The 22,840-nt window shown below is 36.8% G+C and overlaps 1 protein-coding gene across 1 annotated transcript in view; it reads right to left on the bottom strand.

Annotated features, from left to right (window-relative positions):
- Positions 1-11,467: 11,467 nt before the first annotated feature.
- LOC102803854 (elongation factor-like GTPase 1) overlaps positions 11,468-22,840 on the bottom strand; it is a 93,248-nt gene continuing 81,875 nt past the window's right edge. Inside the window, exon 18 of the mRNA XM_085507270.1 lies at positions 11,468-12,572. Within this exon, the coding sequence (XP_085363396.1) occupies positions 12,384-12,572 (189 nt within the window). The 3' untranslated portion in view covers positions 11,468-12,383. The remainder of the gene's footprint in view (positions 12,573-22,840) is intronic.

Genomic DNA, 22,840 nt, shown 5'->3' with positions numbered 1-22,840 from the left:
AAAATTATTTAACAGAGATCAACAATATTAAACCGAGACAACTTTTATGCAAATTCAGGATCTCAGATCATAAGTTACTTATAGAAAATGACAGACATAGACAGATACCAAGGGCAGAACGTAAATGCAAAACCTGTAATGTAATTGAGAGTGAATATCATTTCATGATGGAATGTAGAAATTATATTGAATGTCGTAAAAGACTTGTATTACAGAGTATAAAACAGGGTAACACCATGTTCGATCATTAAAAAACAAAAATCACTAATCTGGGCTCAATATCGGGTGTTTGCTGTGAAACTTTAATAATAATCGCTGTTGTGCGGTCACTCATGATGCATCGCTGTCACTAGATGCGTAGCTGCCGTTCTGTGCATACTTAAAATTAGTTTCATGACGGGCGAAATAAGCTGACCGGGAATAAAACAACGATATACCCTCACACTACCGCAGCTATTGATGCGTTGTTAACACCCAACTTCCCGGGTGACTCTGATTTTGAACAATATTTGTACAACCGGCGTCAGGGTGCGATAACTCAAAAATAGGCTCGACCAAGTAAACTTTTCAATATGTTCATGAAAAATTCAGTCTATTTCTGTATTCATAAAGATTTTTCAAAACCATCACATATAAAGTAAGTACTATTTTACACTAAAATAATCATGATGTGGTTATTTGCCACACGAACACGAGAAGTCTGCGCGGTGTCCGAAAATGGAACACACTGTGTTATACCCCTTCAATATTATAGTTTCGCTAAATATTTCTCCTTTATGGCGAAAACTAAGAAAACGAGAAATGTGCCGCGAGCGTGAAGCCGAAAACGAAATCGTTTCTTTTGGATATTTGCCAAAACGAAAAATTGCCAGTGGCGGCGCTGTTCAATACTTCTTATGTAGCTAATTCATAACTTACGGCTCGAAGGATACAATGCGTTTCAAATCGAATGTTTAATTAAATAATATAAGCGAATGGTACAGTCGAATTGTGTACATATATAAGGTACATTTAGACATAGTTATTCAAAGTAAATGTATAAATCGTCAACATTTAAAAATTGTCATCAATCCTGGCTTATCTTACGCTTATGCCTACCGCCCTTGGTTAGACGCGGCAAATCGAACCCGTTCAAGCCAGAAATAGTATTGAAATATTCACCAAAATAAAAGTTGAACAGAAATATTATGAAACCCGTTTCAGTGAAATTAGTGTTTAATATTTCTTTCCCAACTATATACGATAACAGAACGTTTTTTCTTCCAAGTTTTTGTGTATCACGTGCGCCATTTCACTACAATAACATCACCTTGCAAAACATAGTCCGCAATAAAATGATTTGTAATTACGTTTTTACTGAAGTCTGACATGAATAAATAGTTCGGATGTAACATTCGTTTTTTTCCATTTTTTGTAATACGTTTTCAGATGTAAAAACTACAGGAAAATGGCCGTGCGTAGTGAGGTGATTGACCACAAAATTGAAGGCTGCCTGTGGCAGAGGTACTATTGCGTAAAGCGCAAAGACCTATGGGAAAGAGATTGCTCTGCCACCACACACCGTCACCGAAACACCACAAGACTTTTACTACACGTATCATTTGCGTATTTTTGTTATTAAAGGGCTCGTGTAGATTTATTCCTACTGGAAACAAGTTTTAAAATATAATATCGATATCTGATAAGGTGGAGCTTACTGTAGTTGCTGCGTTACTACATCCTATGTTAAAACTCTTCAGACAATGTAAAGAGCTTCTGAAAGTTTTCAGACAGTAGAACCACATTGACTGTGTCTTTCTCAAGGCAGTCTTGAATTTTCAGAACTTGATCTTCAATTAGATTGATATTAATGTCAAAACGATGAAACACATCTGGGTTGAGTTTGCCTCCAAACGTCTGAAACTGGATCCTTGATAGAGCTTCATACATTATTTCGAGTTCTTACAGCCCTGTTATAGTGATGACTAGTTACAATACCTTGCAATGAACCAGAAGCTACTATACCAATTGAAAGTGTTAATTTGGCTTTCATTCATCATTTGGCTATTTCGGACCATAACACTTTTTTCGTGGTTCGTAAACTTCGTTCCTTCCCTCAATCGAACAACCATGTTTCTATTCGCTATAGAAATTTCGAAGTGTTCATTGAGTCTCTATTTTTGGCCGACTTTCGGAACACGCCTCTACTTTCCGTACACAATATTACTGATACTAATTTAGCATTTGAGACATGGCATTCGATTTTTAGTAATATGTGATTCGCATGCCCCATTTGTTTGTAGACGTGTGACAAAATTTAGACAGCCAGGATGGCTGAATACGGACATTCTACTTAAAATTAGAGAAAGAGACAATATTCGAAGGCTTGCACGTACGTTGAGTGATGTTACTGACCTAAACCAATATAGAGCCAAACGTAATTTGGTAGATAATTTAATCGAGGCCGCTAAGAAAAACCATTATATTCAACTTATCAAAATCAATAGCTCCAACAGTGCCGCCATGTGGAAACCCCTTAACGATTTGATCAGTGGTGGTAAACCTAACTCTCTCAACGTTCATATTTTAGTTGGCAATAACCTCGTGTTAATAATTTTAATACACTTTTCGCATCTGTTGCCGACAAGTTACGGAAATGTATTGAACCCAAATACCCGACCATTTGTTATACCGCCGGTCACATGTTGTCACTATCTAGTTCTAAGTCAGCTGGTTTTGACAATACATCATCCAAACAATTGTGAAAGTATTGTTTATTTATTCAACCTCAGTATTTCATCAGATATTTTTCCAGACATGTTTAAGCATGCCAAAGTTATTCCATTACACAAGGGTGGGTCCAATGACTTGTGTAATTTTCGTCCAATTTCGTTGCTCCCAATAATTTCAAAAATCTCTGAAAAACACGTGCATTATTTAGTCATGATTTAATTTTTAAATCGCAGTCAGGTTTTCGGAAATCCTATTCTTGCCATACAACTATGATTAAGCAATGCGATGCATTACTTAGCAAAATGAATGATGTTTTTTTTTGTGGTTTGCTTTTCCTTGATCTAAGCAAGGCGTTTGATATGGTAGATAAACATGTATTATTGAATAAGCTCTCAATTTATGGCATTTCTCCAATCTCCCTTATATGGTTTAATTCTTATTTAACTGACAAAAAGCAAGTTGTGTATTTGATGGGTAAACAGTCGGATGCTGTCAATATTCGTCATGGTGTACCACAGGTTCAATTTTAGGACCATTATTATTTCTTCTATTTATTAATGACCTGCCATTATTTCTTGAAAATAGTTCAATTGATATGTATGCGGACGATCAAACTCTGTTATCGTCTGGACCAAGTATCAATGTAGTCACAAAGTGCATTAATGATGATGTTTGGCCAATTTTGCGTTGGGTTAATTGCAATTACAAGTCAATCAACGCATCTAAATCAAGATCTATGCTCGTTGGATCCCGTCAAAGGCTAATAATGTTGGTGAAGATTTTCTGGTTAACTTCAATGGTGAAATAATTAAAACAGTCAGTTTTGAAAAGTCGCTCGTGTAGTATTAGAAAAAACTCTTTCATTGAATCATCATGTAGATATACTTAGCAAAAAGTTTAGCAAAACAATTGGTGTTCTTATGAAAGTTCACAGCTTCTTACCTATTTACGTCAGAAGTCATTTATTCGGTCGTTATTGGACTATTGCTGTATAGTATGAGACAATACAAGTCAATAAAATTTATATAGTCGGGTATATAAGCTTCAGAAAGGGGCAGTTCGGGTGATTTCCTCTGACAATTTTAGGCAATCGTCGTATGAACTGTTCAAAAAACATAGTATCTTGCCTATCGATTACAGAATTTCATATTTTCTAGGTATCGTAATGTATATGGCAACCAATGGCTTGGCGCCTTTATATATATGCGAAATGTTCAGTCCTATCTGCCAAACCCACAAGTATAGTACACGTTCCTCTCTTAAAAATAATTTACGCATTACTAAATGGAAAACATCCATGGGCCAGAGGACGTTTCAGTATAGAGTGGTAACCCGCGGAATAACTTACCATCCCATATCAGAAATTCAGCCTCATCAGGCATTTTAAAGAAAACTTACAAAATATATCTTAGTGAAAAATGTGTTGTGAATGGCTCAAGCCTATAGTGTGTATACTGTGTATTTTGTTTCTACAGAGGGCCCAATGAAAATTACTTTATTGTATATTGGCCTACCCTCTTTAAGTAAAGTGTTAAATAAATAAATACCAGACTCCGTGATGACATCTGTGGGGCCGGCATCTCCATACAATTTGAAAATGCATGAAGTGAAGACTGGTATTGTATGAAAAGCACCTAAGCGATTGACTACATTCTGACATGCTTTAGCATAACAGGCTTGATCATACACGCAGTCCACCTCTGGAAGTTCGAGGAGTTGGGAGAAGTAATGTGAGTGCTTCATCAGTGTGTACATGGCAGGGATTTCTGTTGGACTTCATTGACTGGTTGCAAGAATCCAATCATGTTTCTCATACTCAAGTATTGTGTCATATGACAGGGTATGACCAAATTTGTTTAGAAGAGTTATGACCTCTTCGTTGTCAGTCAGGTTACAAACTGCAATACCAAGTTCAAGGCTCTTTACTGTTTTGACATGCCCCTTTCGAACAATAGTAATCATGTCCTTGCCAAATCAGTAATGGAGCGGTCTGTATCAGCACTCATTTCAACCTTATTAGCTGAATCAGACGATGAAGTCCCTGTGATGATGTACGCAAGCAGATTGTATAGTAAATCTGGCACCTGTATTTGTTCTTTGGTGAGGTCTTCAGGGGATGGAGGCCAAGGCATAGTGTGCTTGATATGCATGATGATTTGGTGAATCATTATACCGCAGTGATACACATTATTCATGTTATCATCATCATTATCATAATCTGTTGATTCCTGGATCTCTTCCTGTGAGCTCTCCTCATCAGCATCCGGACATTGCTTTAATTACTTCAATAGTGATGGTATTACATCCTCAAATTCACACTGTTTCACATTTGGACGTACAAATTTTCACCCTTTCCGCATATGTTGAAATAATCCTTTTTTTAAGCTTGTATGTGCGAAAAGTCATCACTGTATTTGGTTCATCAGGTATGGATCTAACGTACTCATCTCACTTCAAAGGCAGAATGAGAAGCTTTTTTTCCCTTTTCCGCTCTTTGCCTTTCCATAGCAGCAAGAGTTTTCTTGTTGGTGTAACTATCATAACTAACATGTTTGGTGGTAACTGTACTCAATAGCTTTGAGATCTTTGCCCTCTATATTAAGGAGTACTCTCTTGTCTTTTCTGATTCTAGCAGCACTTTTGATCTTTTCCTCTACAACATCATGTTCACATGGGATGGGCATTTCATAGTTCTTCTTATCACGTTTGATTTTATATTTTTTTTGACAGAAAAAGCATATACGTTCTTTTTCCTTAATTCGTGGGAGAACATCTGATAGCTTAACACGTTTTGGTGGGCTAGGTTCATCACTTGTAATTCGTAGGTGGCAACATTTATGTGGACTCGTTCTACGGGAGACTGTGGTCTTTGTTAGTATAATACTGATAGCACCGTCTGTGGTAACCACCATAAGGTACATCACTTTTTAAGTGTTCAGTCTGTTTTACATAAATGTGGTCATTCCAGATTGGTGCTACCTCTTGAAACTTCTTCCATGATGTGACTGTGCACGACGTGCCATGATTTATATTTTCATGTATTTAGCTGAGGCCGTTTTTTGTAGTCATAGCGACATTCACTGATGACCCCTGGATAATCCGCATCTGCTTACAATTTATCATGATAGCGTTCATTGCATGTTAGTGAGATTAACCAAAAGACAACTGGCGGTTATAATTGTCGAATACGGAATGTTAGTTGGAACAATAAGACGCCTATAACTATGAGAATTATGTCCCGACATCGGGGGGGGGGGGCAATTAATCAGACGTTAAGGCATGTTAAATACTTTGTGTGATTGGCTATATGCGAATTGAATGTGTGGAGGCCACGCCTCGAGCTATTAAACTACTCTGTAATTGGTTAACAGTTGGAAAAGTGAATAAAGCTGGTCCCTGAGAGTCGTGGCAGCTCTCCACGAGGCAGTCAGTCTTGGGGCGGCCGAGAAAGAGTTACAGCGCGGCTGAGACCGAATGTGACACAATTCGATTCTCTGTGCGTCTTTGTTCGATTGAAAGGGTCGCAAATTCCGCGATCACTGGTACCTGACTTGAATGTTTAATAACACTCAAATTTTAATCCTTTCAGCGTGATCGTGAAAACTAACCTGACCGCTAAAGAAATCCTGACTGGACGCATCTGCGGGCATTTGACTGCTATTAATTAATCATGATGTCATTGATTATTCATGAGTGGGTGTGTGAAAGTAAACATGACCTTTTAAAGGTTGATTCGATTCGATCGCAGAGATGGATACTTTAACCATGGAACTATAAACCATGCTTTAACTTTCTAAGGGCAAAGGCGATACTTTCATCCATGTTTACTGAAAACAAGTCGATTTAAATGTCCAATGTATATAACTAATCTTTCAAAATCGCTGGGACCTCATAAGTGAAAGGTTACGTACATTAACAAAGATAAGATGTGACGTATACAGCTGCACTCCGATTCGTTGTAAATGCTAGTCAACAACTTTTAATTAGCATAATCACCGGAGTGATTCCGTTCCGGTTTTCACTCCAACGCAGTGGTGTGTCCAGTCGCGCTAGTTAGTCCCTGTTCGGATGCAGTCCGAAAACGGGGACTTATGTTTTGACCTCCGTGTGTCTGTGCGTGCGTTCTGACCTGTATCTTAGAAATGCCTGGACCAATCACAATCAAACTTCACACATACATCATACATGATATTATACATACGCACGTTTCTTGATCTGATTCAAGATGGCCGAATGGCGGCCATTTTTGTGCTAAAAATCATCAAAGTCAAGCTTTTCTCGGCTATTCACAGATGGATTTTGTTCAAACTTGGTATATATACATTAGACATTATGGGACCTTGATGCAAATAATTTTGCTTTTCAGATAAGATTAAAAATGGCCAACTGGCGGCCATTTTGTTTTAATAAATGTGGTTCTCGTGCCATATCTCTGACTTGCTTTCACTGATTATGTTCAAATTTTAAATATTCATTATACATCATGTCATAGATAAACAGATATATTGGTTTGACGATCCTATTCAAAATGGCCGAATGGTGGTCATTTTTGTGCTAAAAAATCATCAAATATCAAGCATTTCTGGGTGGATTTCGTTCAAACTTGGTACATACACTAGACATTACAGGTTCCTGATGCACGTCATTTTATTTTTCAGATTGGATTTAAAATGGTTGACTGGCGGCCATTTTGTTTTAATGATTGGGCTTCTAGAGCCATATCTCTTAAATGATTTGACTGATTATATTCAAATTTTATATATTCGTTATACATCATGTTATATATATACATGTATTCAAAATGGATGATTTTGAATGCTGTTCCAGAGCATTATCTCTCAATATGGACAAGTACTTTTTTTACGATCAGATACAAATGTCAATCATTTTAATGTCAAAAAATCATATTCCTGACATGGTTATATACCAGCCATATTACTATAAACAAAACTATATATCTTATATTTGATAACTAACGGGGACTGTGCCATGCATGGCTTGTTTTCGCTAGTTAAAAGGGCTAAATTGACAATTATATTTTTTTTTGTAAAACAAAAAAGAAGTCCCGACTTTGCCAGTCTAGTCATGGCACTACGCTGGTACTATAATATGCTAATTGTGATGGTATCACTACAACTACCTCCCATTTTATAAATTCCCCTAACCTCCTTTTTGTGGAAGTTGAGAATCCAAATTGCATTATATTCACAGTTGGAAGCAAAATTAGATTACATCAAGATGTCCGACATCTTGAATGCTTGTACACCAGAGCTGGTAGTGGGAGATAACGTGACACCACCAATTACTGATCAGGCCGACATGAATTTCCGTAAAGATGGTATGAATGAGAGTAAACAAGAGGTATAACGGAAGAGAATCAGTTAGTTCATGATGTTAAATTTATTTGTAGTAAAACACAAATCCAGGAACTATGCACTGCTCAACTTGTAATCAGCTAATCAAGTTCACCAGATTTCAGACTGTCGGGCCTTGTATGAAACTGATTTTGCAGTGCCCAAGTGACCATAAAATGATATGGTATTCATCATCAACATATGCTGGTACATTGGGCATTAATTCCCTTCTTGCCACCTCAATTTTATGTTCAGGCAGTGTGTTCTCTTAGTTTGCAAAGTTATGAAGGTTCCTAGGTCTGGCTTGCATTTCAAAAACTAATTTTTATACCAATCAGACTAGATTTGCTGCACCTGCTCTACTAAACAGGGCATATTTGGAAATGGAGAAAAATATCATTGATAGGATTGCTCCAGAAAATGTAGTATTAGCAGCTGATGGGAGAGCCGACTCACCAGGAAATAGTTCCGGGGGTCACTCTATATTAAAACTTTACACCATGTGCATTCTTGCTAAAAAATAATAGGCCCCTAGGGCTGCAGCCCATTGCCAAACCATACCCCCTATTGTGGGCACTGTAAATGTAGAGCAGACATATTGAATAAAAAAAAAACAACCTATTGCAGACATATATTGAGAACATCCTACTCCTATTGCGAGCATTCTCTGCAGTTTTTTTTTCTCACTCAAATGGGGTGTGATCAACTCAAACAAGCTATGGCCTAGGGTGGTGTATGGGAGTGGTTGTTCAAGAGGGGGCCTACAGAGGGCGCAGCAACCCTGTAAGTTTATTCCTGGGGGCCTATTGCAAACATTAGAATTTTAAAGGGGGCCTATTTGCCTCCCGTGCTGGCCCGCTTTAAAAGGTGAAAAACACCCCCTTCCCCGCTAAATTTGGAACACACATGGGGTAGTAACGGCATATAGAGTGACATATTCAGCTCCGAGAAACAGTTATGGACACGTTACAGACTGATTTTAAGATATTAAAAAAAAATGGCCGTCATTTCCACAAATTTGATCAAATCTCAAAACAAAACATGGTGTTGTGTTATCTTGAAGTATAGTACTTATGTAGAAACTTTGAACTGAATCAGACCATATCTTATGGAGGAATCAGTACAAAAAAAAAAATGGTTACCAGTCGGCCATCTTGGACGAATCTCAACAAAAAAAATTACATGCACCTATAACCAAATATGCAACCATACAAAGTTTGTTTGAAACCACCTTGTTCAGCTCCGAGAAACAGTTATGGACATGTTTAAATATCAGAATTTAGCAAATTTGAGAGAAAAATGGCTGCGAGTCAGCCATATTTTAATAATCAAATAAAAACGAAAATTTGCGTGCATATGTACGTCCATGTGCAAAGTTTGAACGAGATCGGTCAAAGGGTGTCCGAGATATGGCTCTGGACGAACACACTGAACCCAAATTAATAGTCCCCGTTTTCAGACTTTGTCCAAACGGGGGAGTAAAAAATCTGTCTACCTCAATTGAACATATCAGCAGATGTGTTTGAACCTATACAAAACTGACACATCTGATAATATTGAAGTACCACTGTCATAATCAACACCTTGCAGTCAACTTCTACTAGAGAGTCAACCATCTTATCAAAAACCAACGCAAGAGTTAAAAATAGTTGAACTCTGGTGACCTTGCCCTTTGTTATATAATATAATTCCCTTTATCATAGTTTGTTTCAATATAAATATGCATTGTCATAATTAATTTTGAATACAAACAAGTTTTGGGGTTGAACCAACAGCGGGGAATCAGTCTACCGAATGTCCATTAAAGATGTAAATATCTTACAAAAACATTGGTGCCTTATTTGTTTAATTATTTTAAGGGACATAATTTCCAGCTTTATTCAAAGTAATTCTGATATTTTAGTATAAAAACAAATGCCCCATCTCAAAAAAAAGGGCTGCATTTAGACGTGAATAGATTCATAAAACATGCAAGATACCAGAAAATCTTAGCTGGCTTTTGTCCAAGTATTTTGTACAGGTGTCTGTCAAAAATTAATGATTGACTTAGACAAATATGAACTGCCTCATTGTGTGACTACTGTATTATATGAAAAGTAAAAAAAAACACCCTTTATGAATAGCTATCATGTTGCAAGCTCTGCTTTGTATGCAAATCAACTTAAATAGTTAGTTGGTGTCCAGTGGAGGGAGAAGTCAACAGTACTGTTGCCTCCTGAGAATCTAAATCTTCAAACACTGCAATCTTTGAAGTGTGTTTTTAAACCTATATTATAAAAACTATCATTCTGTTCTAATAGCTAACACATATTCCTGTGAGTTTTCATTTGTCGAATGAACTGTTTGTCAAATACAGAATACATATATTTTAGAACAATTTTCTTTTTAAAATGTGGATAAAATGTTTTGCTTTTTATGTATTTTTTATGTATTGTTTTTGATTTGATAACTTAGAACTAAACAGATTTTCTATTAGCTTCAGATCTTGATCAAAGTTTGGCACCCAGTTCATAGGAGTGCTTATATTGATTTTCTGACATCTTGTTTTCTGTAAAGATTTTATTGGTAGGTTTGCAAATGTGTATCAGACTGTGCAATCTCTCCATGAGTTGGTTTTGAAACCCAGTATGGGATTCTGAGATAAATTACAAGATAAATCATTTGCTTCATTGAACACATACAACAATGCATATTTCCACTGAGATCAGTGAACTTTGATGTGTATCACCAGTGATCAGTCAAGTAGAAACAGTCAAAATATTTTATCAGATTTTCTCAATTTTTGCATGATATTTTCATACAGGACATCTGTTGTTCAAACTCAGTGAAGACTTTATACTGATGAATAAGGTGACCAAGTTTGATGAAGTTTGGAATAGAATTAGTAAAGTTATTATGCATACAATAACAATTATTAACGACGACGACGACGGCAACAACAACAACGCCGGACAAAATTTTTCCCTTAATATACCTTTCCCTTCCATCTTTGATGGTACGGGCAAGGTAATAATACTCAAGCAAATATATTTAGACCAGCTCAACACTGTTATATCCAGCCCCAATATTGAATATGCCATATATTGCATTTCAACCAACTGGACAAACTAGCAATTGCTCTATGGATGTGGACAAACCAGCAATATGTACCACAACAATAGAACAGACATACATTAATATTAATATGTACTGGCACTATTGTTTTGTTATTGATTATACCACTGTATGACTGATGTTGAAATTGAACATTGAATGCTGAACATACAAGTTAATTTTTGTTGTCACTATAAAAAAAATAGATATATGTACTGAAGCAAAATTGAACATAAATGTGACACCAGTTAAATAACCAGATAAAAGAACTCTAGTGAACAGAGCAAACCATGGAAAAAACAGTGCAGTTATGGATCGACAATAGTAGGTTTATTACATGAATTGTGCATGAACCAGGAAATCGTTGGTAATCTGTATTTCAAGGAAACTTAATATCTACAACAGTATTTTGATTGTCATGGTGTGTGTCAGTCTCCGTTGTATTTTAGTCTAGTGCCATTTCTTTAAAAAAGTCCCTGCCTAAGAAGCAAGGGGCATTCTGGGAACTAGACTTTTTACAAAATTTAGGCATGCTGAATCCCATAAACTTTTTAATGGTCTAATTTGCATAAACAAAATGGTCGGCAAATTTTAAATTTTCTGCAATATCATAACAAGACAAGCGAATATGATGCATGAAATGTCTCTACCCATGTTTTCATGGTTGGAGAATATTATAAAGACATTTCTAATGGAATTAAATTTACATTTAGATCTTTATGCAAATTAGCGACAGAAAACCCATTTTCCCCTATATGTCTCTGTAACTGAGGCAAGCAAACATGACAAATGAAGTTTCTAATCCATGTTTTTAGGGTCAGTAATGTATACTGTATTTGCTATGTTAGAAGCATATCTTCAATAGAAATGCATGTAAACCAAAAATTTGTTGTTTTATCCTGAATCATCTCTGTAATTTTCAAATGCACTACTAATAGAGCAAATACAGTATCATATTTATAAATGTGAATTACCTCTTCTCTTTTTCTGAACTTGTGGCAGCTAAGAACACACAGTTATTGGTTTTAGGGATTATTGCAACACACATAGCATAAAGATGACAAGTAAAATTTTATGAAAAGAATAAACATAACTATGTTGTACATTTCAATAATTACTAGTAAACTGTAGATCTTTTCTCGGATAATATTTATATATTTGAATTCCCACATACTGAAACTTCACATTCTGTTATACTTTTCCCCTTACTACAACTACACATTTTTATTTATTTCTTCCCAAAGTTCTTTGTTTCTCTCCATGTTCAACTATTTTCTCCTCGACATGTAGTCCTTTACGTCTCCGTACACTGTCCATGTATTTGCGGGACTGGTTTTCGGAATCTGCTTTCTCACCAAAATGTAATAGTTCTTCTTCTGTTGATGGTACCCAGTATGGGTCACTTAACACAGTCTGAAAATTATAAGATGTACCATGTATGAATACACTTATATTCATTATTGAAAGTATTCCAATTATGGTGAACCTTAAACTTTGCCAAATTATGTCTGAAAATATTTGGAATAAATTGGTAATACAAGTCATACATCGTGACAGTTTCTCAATCAATATTCCTCATTTATTATTTGTTCTAAAATTGTTATAGTCTCAGTAAAATTGGTCAGTCTGAGAAATATTAAGAATAGCCTGATGTTAATTTATTACATTTGTGTGCAAATTGATTGGATGTGAACCTTTGTGAATGTGTGCACATTGAATGGATGTGAACCTTTGTGAATGTGTGCACATTGAATGGATGTGAACCTTTGTGAATGTGTGCACATTGAATGGATGTGAACCTTTGTGAATGTGTGCACATTGAATGGATGTGAACCTTTGTGAATGTGTGCACATTGAATGGATGTGAACCTTTGTGAATGTGTGCACATTGATTGGATGTGAACCTTTGTGAATGTGTGCACATTGAATGGATGTGAACCTTTGTGAATGTGTGCACATTGAATGGATGTGAACCTTTGTGAATGTGTGCACATTGAATGGATGTGAACCTTTGTGAATGTGTGCACATTGAATGGATGTGAACCTTTGTGAGTGTGTGCACATTGAATGGATGTGAACCTTTGTGAATGTGTGCACATTGATTGGATGTGAACCTTTGTAAATGTGTGCACATTGAATGGATGTGAACCTTTGTAAATGTGTGCACATTGAATGGATGTGAACCTTTGTGAATGTGTGCACATTGATTGGATGTGAACCTTTGTGAATGTGTGCACATTGAATGGATGTGAACCTTTGTGAATGTGTGCACATTGAATGGATGTGAACCTTTGTGAATGTGTGCACATTGAATGGATGTGAACCTTTGTGAATGTGTGCACATTGAATGGATGTGAACCTTTGTGAATGTGTGCACATTGAATGGATGTGAACCTTTGTGAATGTGTGCACATTGATTGGATGTGAACCTTTGTGAATGTGTGCACATTGAATGGATGTGAACCTTTGTGAATGTGTGCACATTGAATGGATGTGAACCTTTGTGAATGTGTGCACATTGAATGGATGTGAACCTTTGTGAATGTGTGCACATTGAATGGATGTGAACCTTTGTGAATATGTGCACATTGAATGGATGTGAACCTTTGTGAATGTGTGCACATTGAATGGATGTGAACCTTTGTGAATGTGTGCACATTGAATGGATGTGAACCTTTGTGAATGTGTGCACATTGAATGGATGTGAACCTTTGTGAATGTGTGCACATTGAATGGATGTGAACCTTTGTGAATGTGTTCACATTGAATGGATGTGAACCTTTGTGAATGTGTTCACATTGAATGGATGTGAACCTTTGTGAATGTGTTCACATTGAATGGATGTGAACCTTTGTGAATGTGTGCACATTGATTGGATGTGAACCTTTGTGAATGTGTGCACATTGAATGGATGTGAACCTTTGTGAATGTGTGCACATTGAATGGATGTGAACCTTTGTGAATGTGTGCACATTGATTGGATGTGAACCTTTGTAAATGTGTGCACATTGAATGGATGTGAACCTTTGTAAATGTGTGCACATTGAATGGATGTGAACCTTTGTGAATGTGTGCACATTGATTGGATGTGAACCTTTGTGAATGTGTGCACATTGAATGGATGTGAACCTTTGTGAATGTGTGCACATTGAATGGATGTGAACCTTTGTGAATGTGTGCACATTGAATGGATGTGAACCTTTGTGAATGTGTGCACATTGAATGGATGTGAACCTTTGTGAATATGTGCACATTGAATGGATGTGAACCTTTGTGAATGTGTGCACATTGATTGGATGTGAACCTTTGTGAATGTGTGCACATTGAATGGATGTGAACCTTTGTGAATGTGTGCACATTGAATGGATGTGAACCTTTGTGAATGTGTGCACATTGAATGGATGTGAACCTTTGTGAATGTGTGCACATTGAATGGATGTGAACCTTTGTGAATATGTGCACATTGAATGGATGTGAACCTTTGTGAATGTGTGCACATTGAATGGATGTGAACCTTTGTGAATGTGTGCACATTGAATGGATGTGAACCTTTGTGAATGTGTGCACATTGAATGGATGTGAACCTTTGTGAATGTGTGCACATTGAATGGATGTGAACCTTTGTGAATGTGTTCACATTGAATGGATGTGAACCTTTGTGAATGTGTTCACATTGAATGGATGTGAACCTTTGTGAATGTGTGCACATTGAATGGATGTGAACCTTTGTGAATGTGTGCACATTGAATGGATGTGAACCTTTGTGAATGTGTGCACATTGAATGGATGTGAACCTTTGTGAATATGTGCACATTGAATGGATGTGAACCTTTGTGAATGTGTGCACATTGAATGGATGTGAACCTTTGTGAATGTGTGCACATTGAATGGATGTGAACCTTTGTGAATGTGTGCACATTGAATGGATGTGAACCTTTGTGAATGTGTGCACATTGAATGGATGTGAACCTTTGTGAATGTGTGCACATTGAATGGATGTGAACCTTTGTGAATGTGTGCACATTGAATGGATGTGAACCTTTGTGAATGTGTGCACATTGAATGGATGTGAACCTTTGTGAATGTGTGCACATTGAATGGATGTGAACCTTTGTGAATGTGTGCACATTGAATGGATGTGAACCTTTGTGAATGTGTGCACATTGAATGGATGTGAACCTTTGTGAATGTGTGCACATTGAATGAATGTGAACCTTTGTCAATGTGTGCACATTGAATGGATGTGAACCTTTGTGAATGTGTGCACATTGAATGGATGTGAACCTTTGTCAATGTGTGCACATTGAATGGATGTGAACCTTTGTGAATGTGTGCACATTGAATGGATGTGAACCTTTGTGAATATGTGCACATTGATTGGATGTGAACCTTTGTAAATGTGTGCACATTGAATGGATGTGAACCTTTGTGAATGTGTGCACATTGATTGGATGTGAACCTTTGTGAATGTGTGCACATTGAATGGATGTGAACCTTTGTGAATGTGTGCACATTGAATGGATGTGAACCTTTGTGAATGTGTGCACATTGAATGGATGTGAACCTTTGTGAATGTGTGCACATTGAATGGATGTGAACCTTTGTGAATGTGTGCACATTGAATGGATGTGAACCTTTGTGAATGTGTGCACATTGAATGGATGTGAACCTTTGTGAATGTGTGCACATTGAATGGATGTGAACCTTTGTGAATGTGTGCACATTGAATGGATGTGAACCTTTGTGAATGTGTGCACATTGAATGGATGTGAACCTTTGTGAATGTGTTCACATTGAATGGATGTGAACCTTTGTGAATGTGTTCACATTGAATGGATGTGAACCTTTGTGAATGTGTGCACATTGAATGGATGTGAACCTTTGTGAATGTGTGCACATTGAATGGATGTGAACCTTTGTGAATGTGTGCACATTGAATGGATGTGAACCTTTGTGAATGTGTGCACATTGAATGTATGTGAACCTTTGTGAATGTGTGCACATTGAATGGATGTGAACCTTTGTGAATGTGTGCACATTGAATGGATGTGAACCTTTGTGAATGTGTGCACATTGAATGGATGTGAACCTTTGTGAATGTGTGCACATTGAATGGATGTGAACCTTTGTGAATGTGTGCACATTGAATGGATGTGAACCTTTGTGAATGTGTGCACATTGAATGGATGTGAACCTTTGTGAATGTGTGCACATTGAATGGATGTGAACCTTTGTGAATGTGTGCACATTGAATGGATGTGAACCTTTGTGAATGTGTGCACATTGAATGGATGTGAACCTTTGTGAATGTGTGCACATTGAATGGATGTGAACCTTTGTGAATGTGTTCACATTGAATGGATGTGAACCTTTGTGAATGTGTGCACATTGAATGGATGTGAACCTTTGTGAATGTGTGCACATTGAATGGATGTGAACCTTTGTGAATGTGTGCACATTGAATGGATGTGAACCTTTGTGAATGTGTGCACATTGAATGGATGTGAACCTTTGTGAATGTGTGCACATTGAATGGATGTGAACCTTTGTGAATGTGTGCACATTGAATGGATGTGAACCTTTGTGAATGTGTGCACATTGAATGGATGTGAACCTTTGTGAATGTGTGCACATTGAATGGATGTGAACCTTTGTGAATGTGTGCACATTGAATGGATGTGAACCTTTGTGAATGTGTGCACATTGAATGGATGTGAACCTTTGTGAATGTGTGCACATTGAATGGATGTGAACCTTTGTGAATGTGTTCACATTGAATGGATGTGAACCTTTGTGAATGTGTGCACATTGAATGGATGTGAACCTTTGTGAATGTGTGCACATTGAATGGATGTGAACCTTTGTGAATGTGTGCACATTGAATGGATGTGAACCTTTGTGAATGTGTGCACATTGAATGGATGTGAACCTTTGTGAATGTGTGCACATTGAATGGATGTGAACCTTTGTGAATGTGTGCACATTGAATGGATGTGAACCTTTGTGAATGTGTGCACATTGAATGGATGTGAACCTTTGTGAATGTGTGCACATTGAATGGATGTGAACCTTTGTGAATGTGTGCACATTGAATGGATGTGAACCTTTGTGAATGTGTGCACATTGAATGGATGTGAACCTTTGTGAATGTGTGCACATTGAATGGATGTGAACCTTTGTGAATGTGTGCACATTGAATGGATGTGAACCTTTGTGAATGTGTGCACATTGAATGGATGTGAACCTTTGTGAATGTGTGCACATTGAATGGATGTGAACCTTTGTGAATGTGTGCACATTGAATGGATGTGAACCTTTGTGAATGTGTGCACATTGAATGGATGTGAACCTTTGTGAATGTGTGCACATTGAATGGATGTGAACCTTTGTGAATGTGTGCACATTGAATGGATGTGAACCTTTGTGAATGTGTGCACATTGAATGGATGTGAACCTTTGTGAATGTGTGCACATTGAATGGATGTGAACCTTTGTGAATGTGTGCACATTGAATGGATGTGAACCTTTGTGAATGTGTTCACATTGAATGGATGTGAACCTTTGTGAATGTGTGCACATTGAATGGATGTGAACCTTTGTGAATGTGTGCACATTGAATGCATGTGAACCTTTGTGAATTTGTGCACATTGAATGGATGTGAACCTTTGTGAATGTGTGCACATTTAATAGATGTGAACCTTTGTGAATGTGTGCACATTGAATGGATGTGAACCTTTGTGAATGTGTGCACATTGAATGGATGTGAACCTTTGTGAATGTGTGCACATTGAATGGATGTGAACCTTTGTGAATGTGTGCACATTGAATGGATGTGAACCTTTGTGAATGTGTGCACATTGAATGGATGTGAACCTTTGTGAATGTGTGCACATTGAATGCATGTGAACCTTTGTGAATGTGTGCACATTTAATAGATGTGAACCTTTGTGAATGTGTGCACATTGAATAGATGTGAACCTTTTTGAATATGTGCACATTGAATAGATGTGAACCTTTTTGAATGTGTGCACATTGAATGGATGCCATTGCCAGAAATGGACAATTTAATCTGGTCAAGTAGGGATTTCCTGTATACCGTAAAATGACTAATTTTCACTGGGTTTAAATTTCACTGATTAACCATTTCAGGCATATTCAGTGGGTTTTAAATTCACGGTTTCGTCATTAAGATAATGTGTTTTATGCTAAATTTTACATATTGACGGTATTTTAATTTAGCGCATTTTTCCAGTCAGCGAAATAAGCTAAATTAAAACCCAGTGAATAATTACCCCCTTTACAGTATCCCATTGCAGTGACTATAATTACATGCAAAATTATTCAAGACAAGGGATGATGTTATAGACTTTAAAGGTCTATTGTTTAGCCTAATTGAGAGTCTATTGTTACGTTTAGTAGTTCACAGCTTAGGGTTGGAAACAATAGTAAGTGAGGTAATCTTTTGTTATCTTTGTTCTGTGCTCACTTGTATTTGTTAGCTGATCATATGAAGCCATGTAATAAATGGTGTTAGTTGCCAGAGAACGAGATACCATTAGGTACACTATTATGGTGGCATTGAAGACAGCAACCAGTTATATACTTAATACAAAAATATGTGAACAGACTAATCTTGTAAATATTATTGTGGTCATCAATGGCGATTGGTATGCAAATTACGTTTGTCTGACGCATTACAAAACAAAAGTCGTGACTGTCGTGGAACAATACACAACTCACAGACAGACAGTGTGCTGAAACCCCTCTTTTATTAAGAAGAAAAACGGCCGATACAATATATTGACCTTGTTGCCAGACCTTCAGCATCAAAAGCAATATGGCAATAGTGGTTCGCGTTCGAAAAGTGGGGTGATTTAACATGGAATAACGACATAAAATTACTTCCTGTTGTTAATTGGATTAAAATAGTTATATTTGCCCACAACTGGATCAGACATCTGTGTAAAAAAAATGCATGAATTTCAACTCTACATTTTCTTATTTGTAAAAATAGAGTCTGGCACACAATTACACATCGTCTAAATACATTAGTAATACACTGGACCAGTGTAGGATTTATCATCAGGTTTTACGGCAAGTTGGGCATTTAATGATGGAGTTCATGTATGTATCGGGGTCTAAAAACTAACTCTGCGACGCGATTGTGCGACTCGTTGAATGTCGATTATTGCACTCTGCGACAGGATCGCAGTGTCACTCTGCGAAGAGCACGATTCCTATTGGTTGGTGGGTCGAACAGCCCGAATCCCAATGGTCGATGTTCACCGCAAGCCTTATAAAAAACAAGACATGACATGTCATGTCATAGCCCCCGCTCAGAAAAAAAATTTAAAAACTTATATTGAACTTAGTTTGTGTCAGAGTGAATTAATTCATTATGAGCTGTATTAAAATTCTGTTATTAAATGTTCAGAATTGATGTGTCACAATTTTAGGGGGTGGGGTAAAAATATATTCATTTGGCTTTTCTGAGACAATTTATAACTTGTTAAACATATAATGCGATGTGCACTTGTAAACAATTATTACCTGTCCCTGTACCAACTTTGAACAAAACTGGATGACACATATCTGAGAAAAAGCTGTTAACAGCTAGAAAAAGCTTGTTTTTTTAGATTTTTGAGGGGAAAAATGGCCTCCAAGTCGTAAAACTTTATCCAATCAAACAGGTCATGAATGACACTGAAAGTTGCAACATATAATTTGTCCAGTTTTTGGCATGAATGTAAATTGGCAAACATGATTTCTATGGCATTCTCAGCAAGAACACCAGAGAGCAACAAACAAGTACAACAGGTAAAATGACATGCAAGTATGCAAATCAGATCTGCAAATATGTTGAAGAGTCAGTGTTGTGTCTGTTTGGATAAACTTCCTTGTACAACTGTATTCCTAATACAAGAACACTGTCAATCACAGAACTGTTCCAGCGAAAAACTTCTGATATTTCAAACAGTAACAGGGCAAAGATACCGTTTGTCGTACAAGTACTAGCACCAGATGAAGAACTGAGAAACTGCAATGATCCTTGGTGTACATTACCTGTGTCAACAACTTTACTTTCCATGTACTTCATGTACAGATCTACATGTAGTTTGTGGCCCTGAATTAGTTTCAATATCTCTAAATAAGGACAAGAGTACTTCTCATATGACAATGATGCAAATAAAGTGCAAGAATCCCGAAAAATATTATCAAGTTTTTATTATCATACATTAATATTAACAAATCGTGTGAAATTGAACTTTTATGTACAGAGAAACACATATTTATGCTTTGATTGACAGCACTTCTCAAAAAAAAAAAAAGACGACCTGCAAAACTTTATACAATTGTCAGACATGCAGCGAATAGTATGCTTTTGTAATATATGCAGTTTCAGTGGCTTTGCTTTCCAAGAAAAAAATTCTGGCTCTGCACCTGAAAAAAACAAAAAAACATTTAGTCAAAAGTAAGCAGAGGTTGTAGCATATATCCTCCCATTAGCTGTTAAATTTAATTAAAAAAGATATTTGTGTACTGTCTTTTCAGTACGAAAACATATTACTTAATATATTTGTACCAGCCAGAAAGAAATTGCAAGTTTTCACTGAGCAATTAGGAATATACATGGACAACAATTGATGCATGTCTAGCAATATACTGTTTGAAAGGCTGCAAGATGTAATGAAGTAGCAAACCAATCACTACTCGAGTCTGACTGGCTGGGAAACTGCACAATACATACAAAAATGTATGCAGATGATATATGAGCAGCTCCACCAAATATAAAAATATTCTTTCCATAGTTATGACTCTAATGTGAATGTGATTTTCCACTCCTTAGCAATAGTAGTTAGAGTATTGTATTGTACTGTATTGTACAAGTTTATTGTGATTCTATATGTGTTTGTAATATTATTTAGCTTTATTTAGCATTCTGTTTAGTTGGTTAACTTTACTGTATCTTAATGTAGTTTATTTTATTTTTATACGACCATAGAACAACTCACTGTAGTTTGTTTTAATGTTGAATAAAAATTAAATCAGTCACTGTATAGTGGTGACGTATTGCGCGAAATTGTTGCAAGGACAATACTTTTCTCGATTTGCGTGTCGTCGTGCGTCGATAAAGAATGCATGGAATGGTCGGCAGTATCGATCAAGTTCGTCTAGTGTGACATTCGTGGCTGGCGACAAGATGCCGTATAATCGTTTAAATAGACGTCAAGGAGGAGTGAAAGGCCGTAATTTGGTGCTACAATAGACGTCAGGAAATGTTGGAAAATTACAGTCAATCAAAAAAACTGTTCACATGACAAAAAAAAATATTCACTATATTTATTATACATTATTTTTTTGTTGGTAGCAAATGATCACGGTATGGTAGCTTACTTGTTTTCGAAGTGTTGTAATTGTTGATTAGTACTCAGTAGTGATTATATTACCGTACAAAAAATAAATTCGTTGAATTGTTATGAAATGCAAGTAAAATTCAACTTAGTTTTATCGTAAGCAAATGTTTTCGGTTACATGTAATGTTAACGCTCGATGAGACAATATCCGCCATGTTATCCATGCCCACGACGCGTGTTTATTGACCAGATAGGTCAAGTCGCTAATCAATCAATCAATCAAAATGCTGGATGGTGCCCATGTGCTCAAATTACCATAAAGCATTTAAATATGACAGTTCAGCGACCTCATGGTGAAAGCAACACGAAAGACCAGATTTACCGATGTTTTAGTGCGATCTTTTGGCTTCGTTTCTCATGGGGAAAAAGGCATGATTTTTTTAATCGGATTTAGAAAAATAAATAAACGTACCGTCCCAAATAAAAATGTGCTGGGTGGAATTTTTCTGTGGAAAAAATAAACGTACCGATACGTTTATATTTAGACATTTAGCGTTGTGGGCAAGCTCTCCTGAGTAGCGACATTGTTTTAACTTCGCCTATTGCGTGATCAGTGGATTACGTAAATAAACCAACACTTTCAATGAGTACATGCCGACCCAACTAAACTTGTTTATGAACAGCGAGGACGCATCTCATAGAACAATAGCTGTGGAAATCATAATACAAAGTGTATAAATACCATAACAAGCACAGTTTCTTACCTTTGAAATTGACTAGACACAATTTTGTCCATAGAAGCGTTGCGCAAATAAAGAAACAATTCCGGGATACAATATCCTCACAAAATTGACTGATTTCCACAGAGACGAGAACTGCGTAAGCGTCATCAAAACTCGGATTAAACTCGGGTAATTTCGGGAAAAGTCGGATTTTGAAGGAAAAATGTTAAAAATCAAGGAAAAACACAGTGAAACTTTGAAGAATCGAAAAAATAACTTGATGTGCACAATAGCACCATCAATTTCTGTCTCTGTACCAACTCTGAACTGAATTGGATCACACATGCGTGAGAAAAAGCTGGTAACATGAAAATGTGCACACACATTGCACAGACACGACCCAAATTAATACCCCCCGCCCGGATCGCAGATCCGGCGGGGGCTAATTAAGTTTTAAATGGTAAAAATGGTACAATAAAAAAAAGTGTGTAAACACTATGTACCGGCGACATGCCGCACTGTTCGGTGATCGGCAAGCACATGGAAGACAAATTGTGGGACCAAACAAACGACACATGGTTTACGGTGATTAAACACATCACA

This window comes from Saccoglossus kowalevskii, chromosome 13 (assembly GCF_978046115.1).
Source record: "Saccoglossus kowalevskii chromosome 13, keSacKowa6.1, whole genome shotgun sequence".
Classification (NCBI taxonomy): Eukaryota; Metazoa; Hemichordata; class Enteropneusta; family Harrimaniidae; genus Saccoglossus; species Saccoglossus kowalevskii.
The sequence above is the reverse complement of the archived record's forward strand: the minus strand, read 5'-3'. Positions and strand labels throughout refer to the sequence as shown.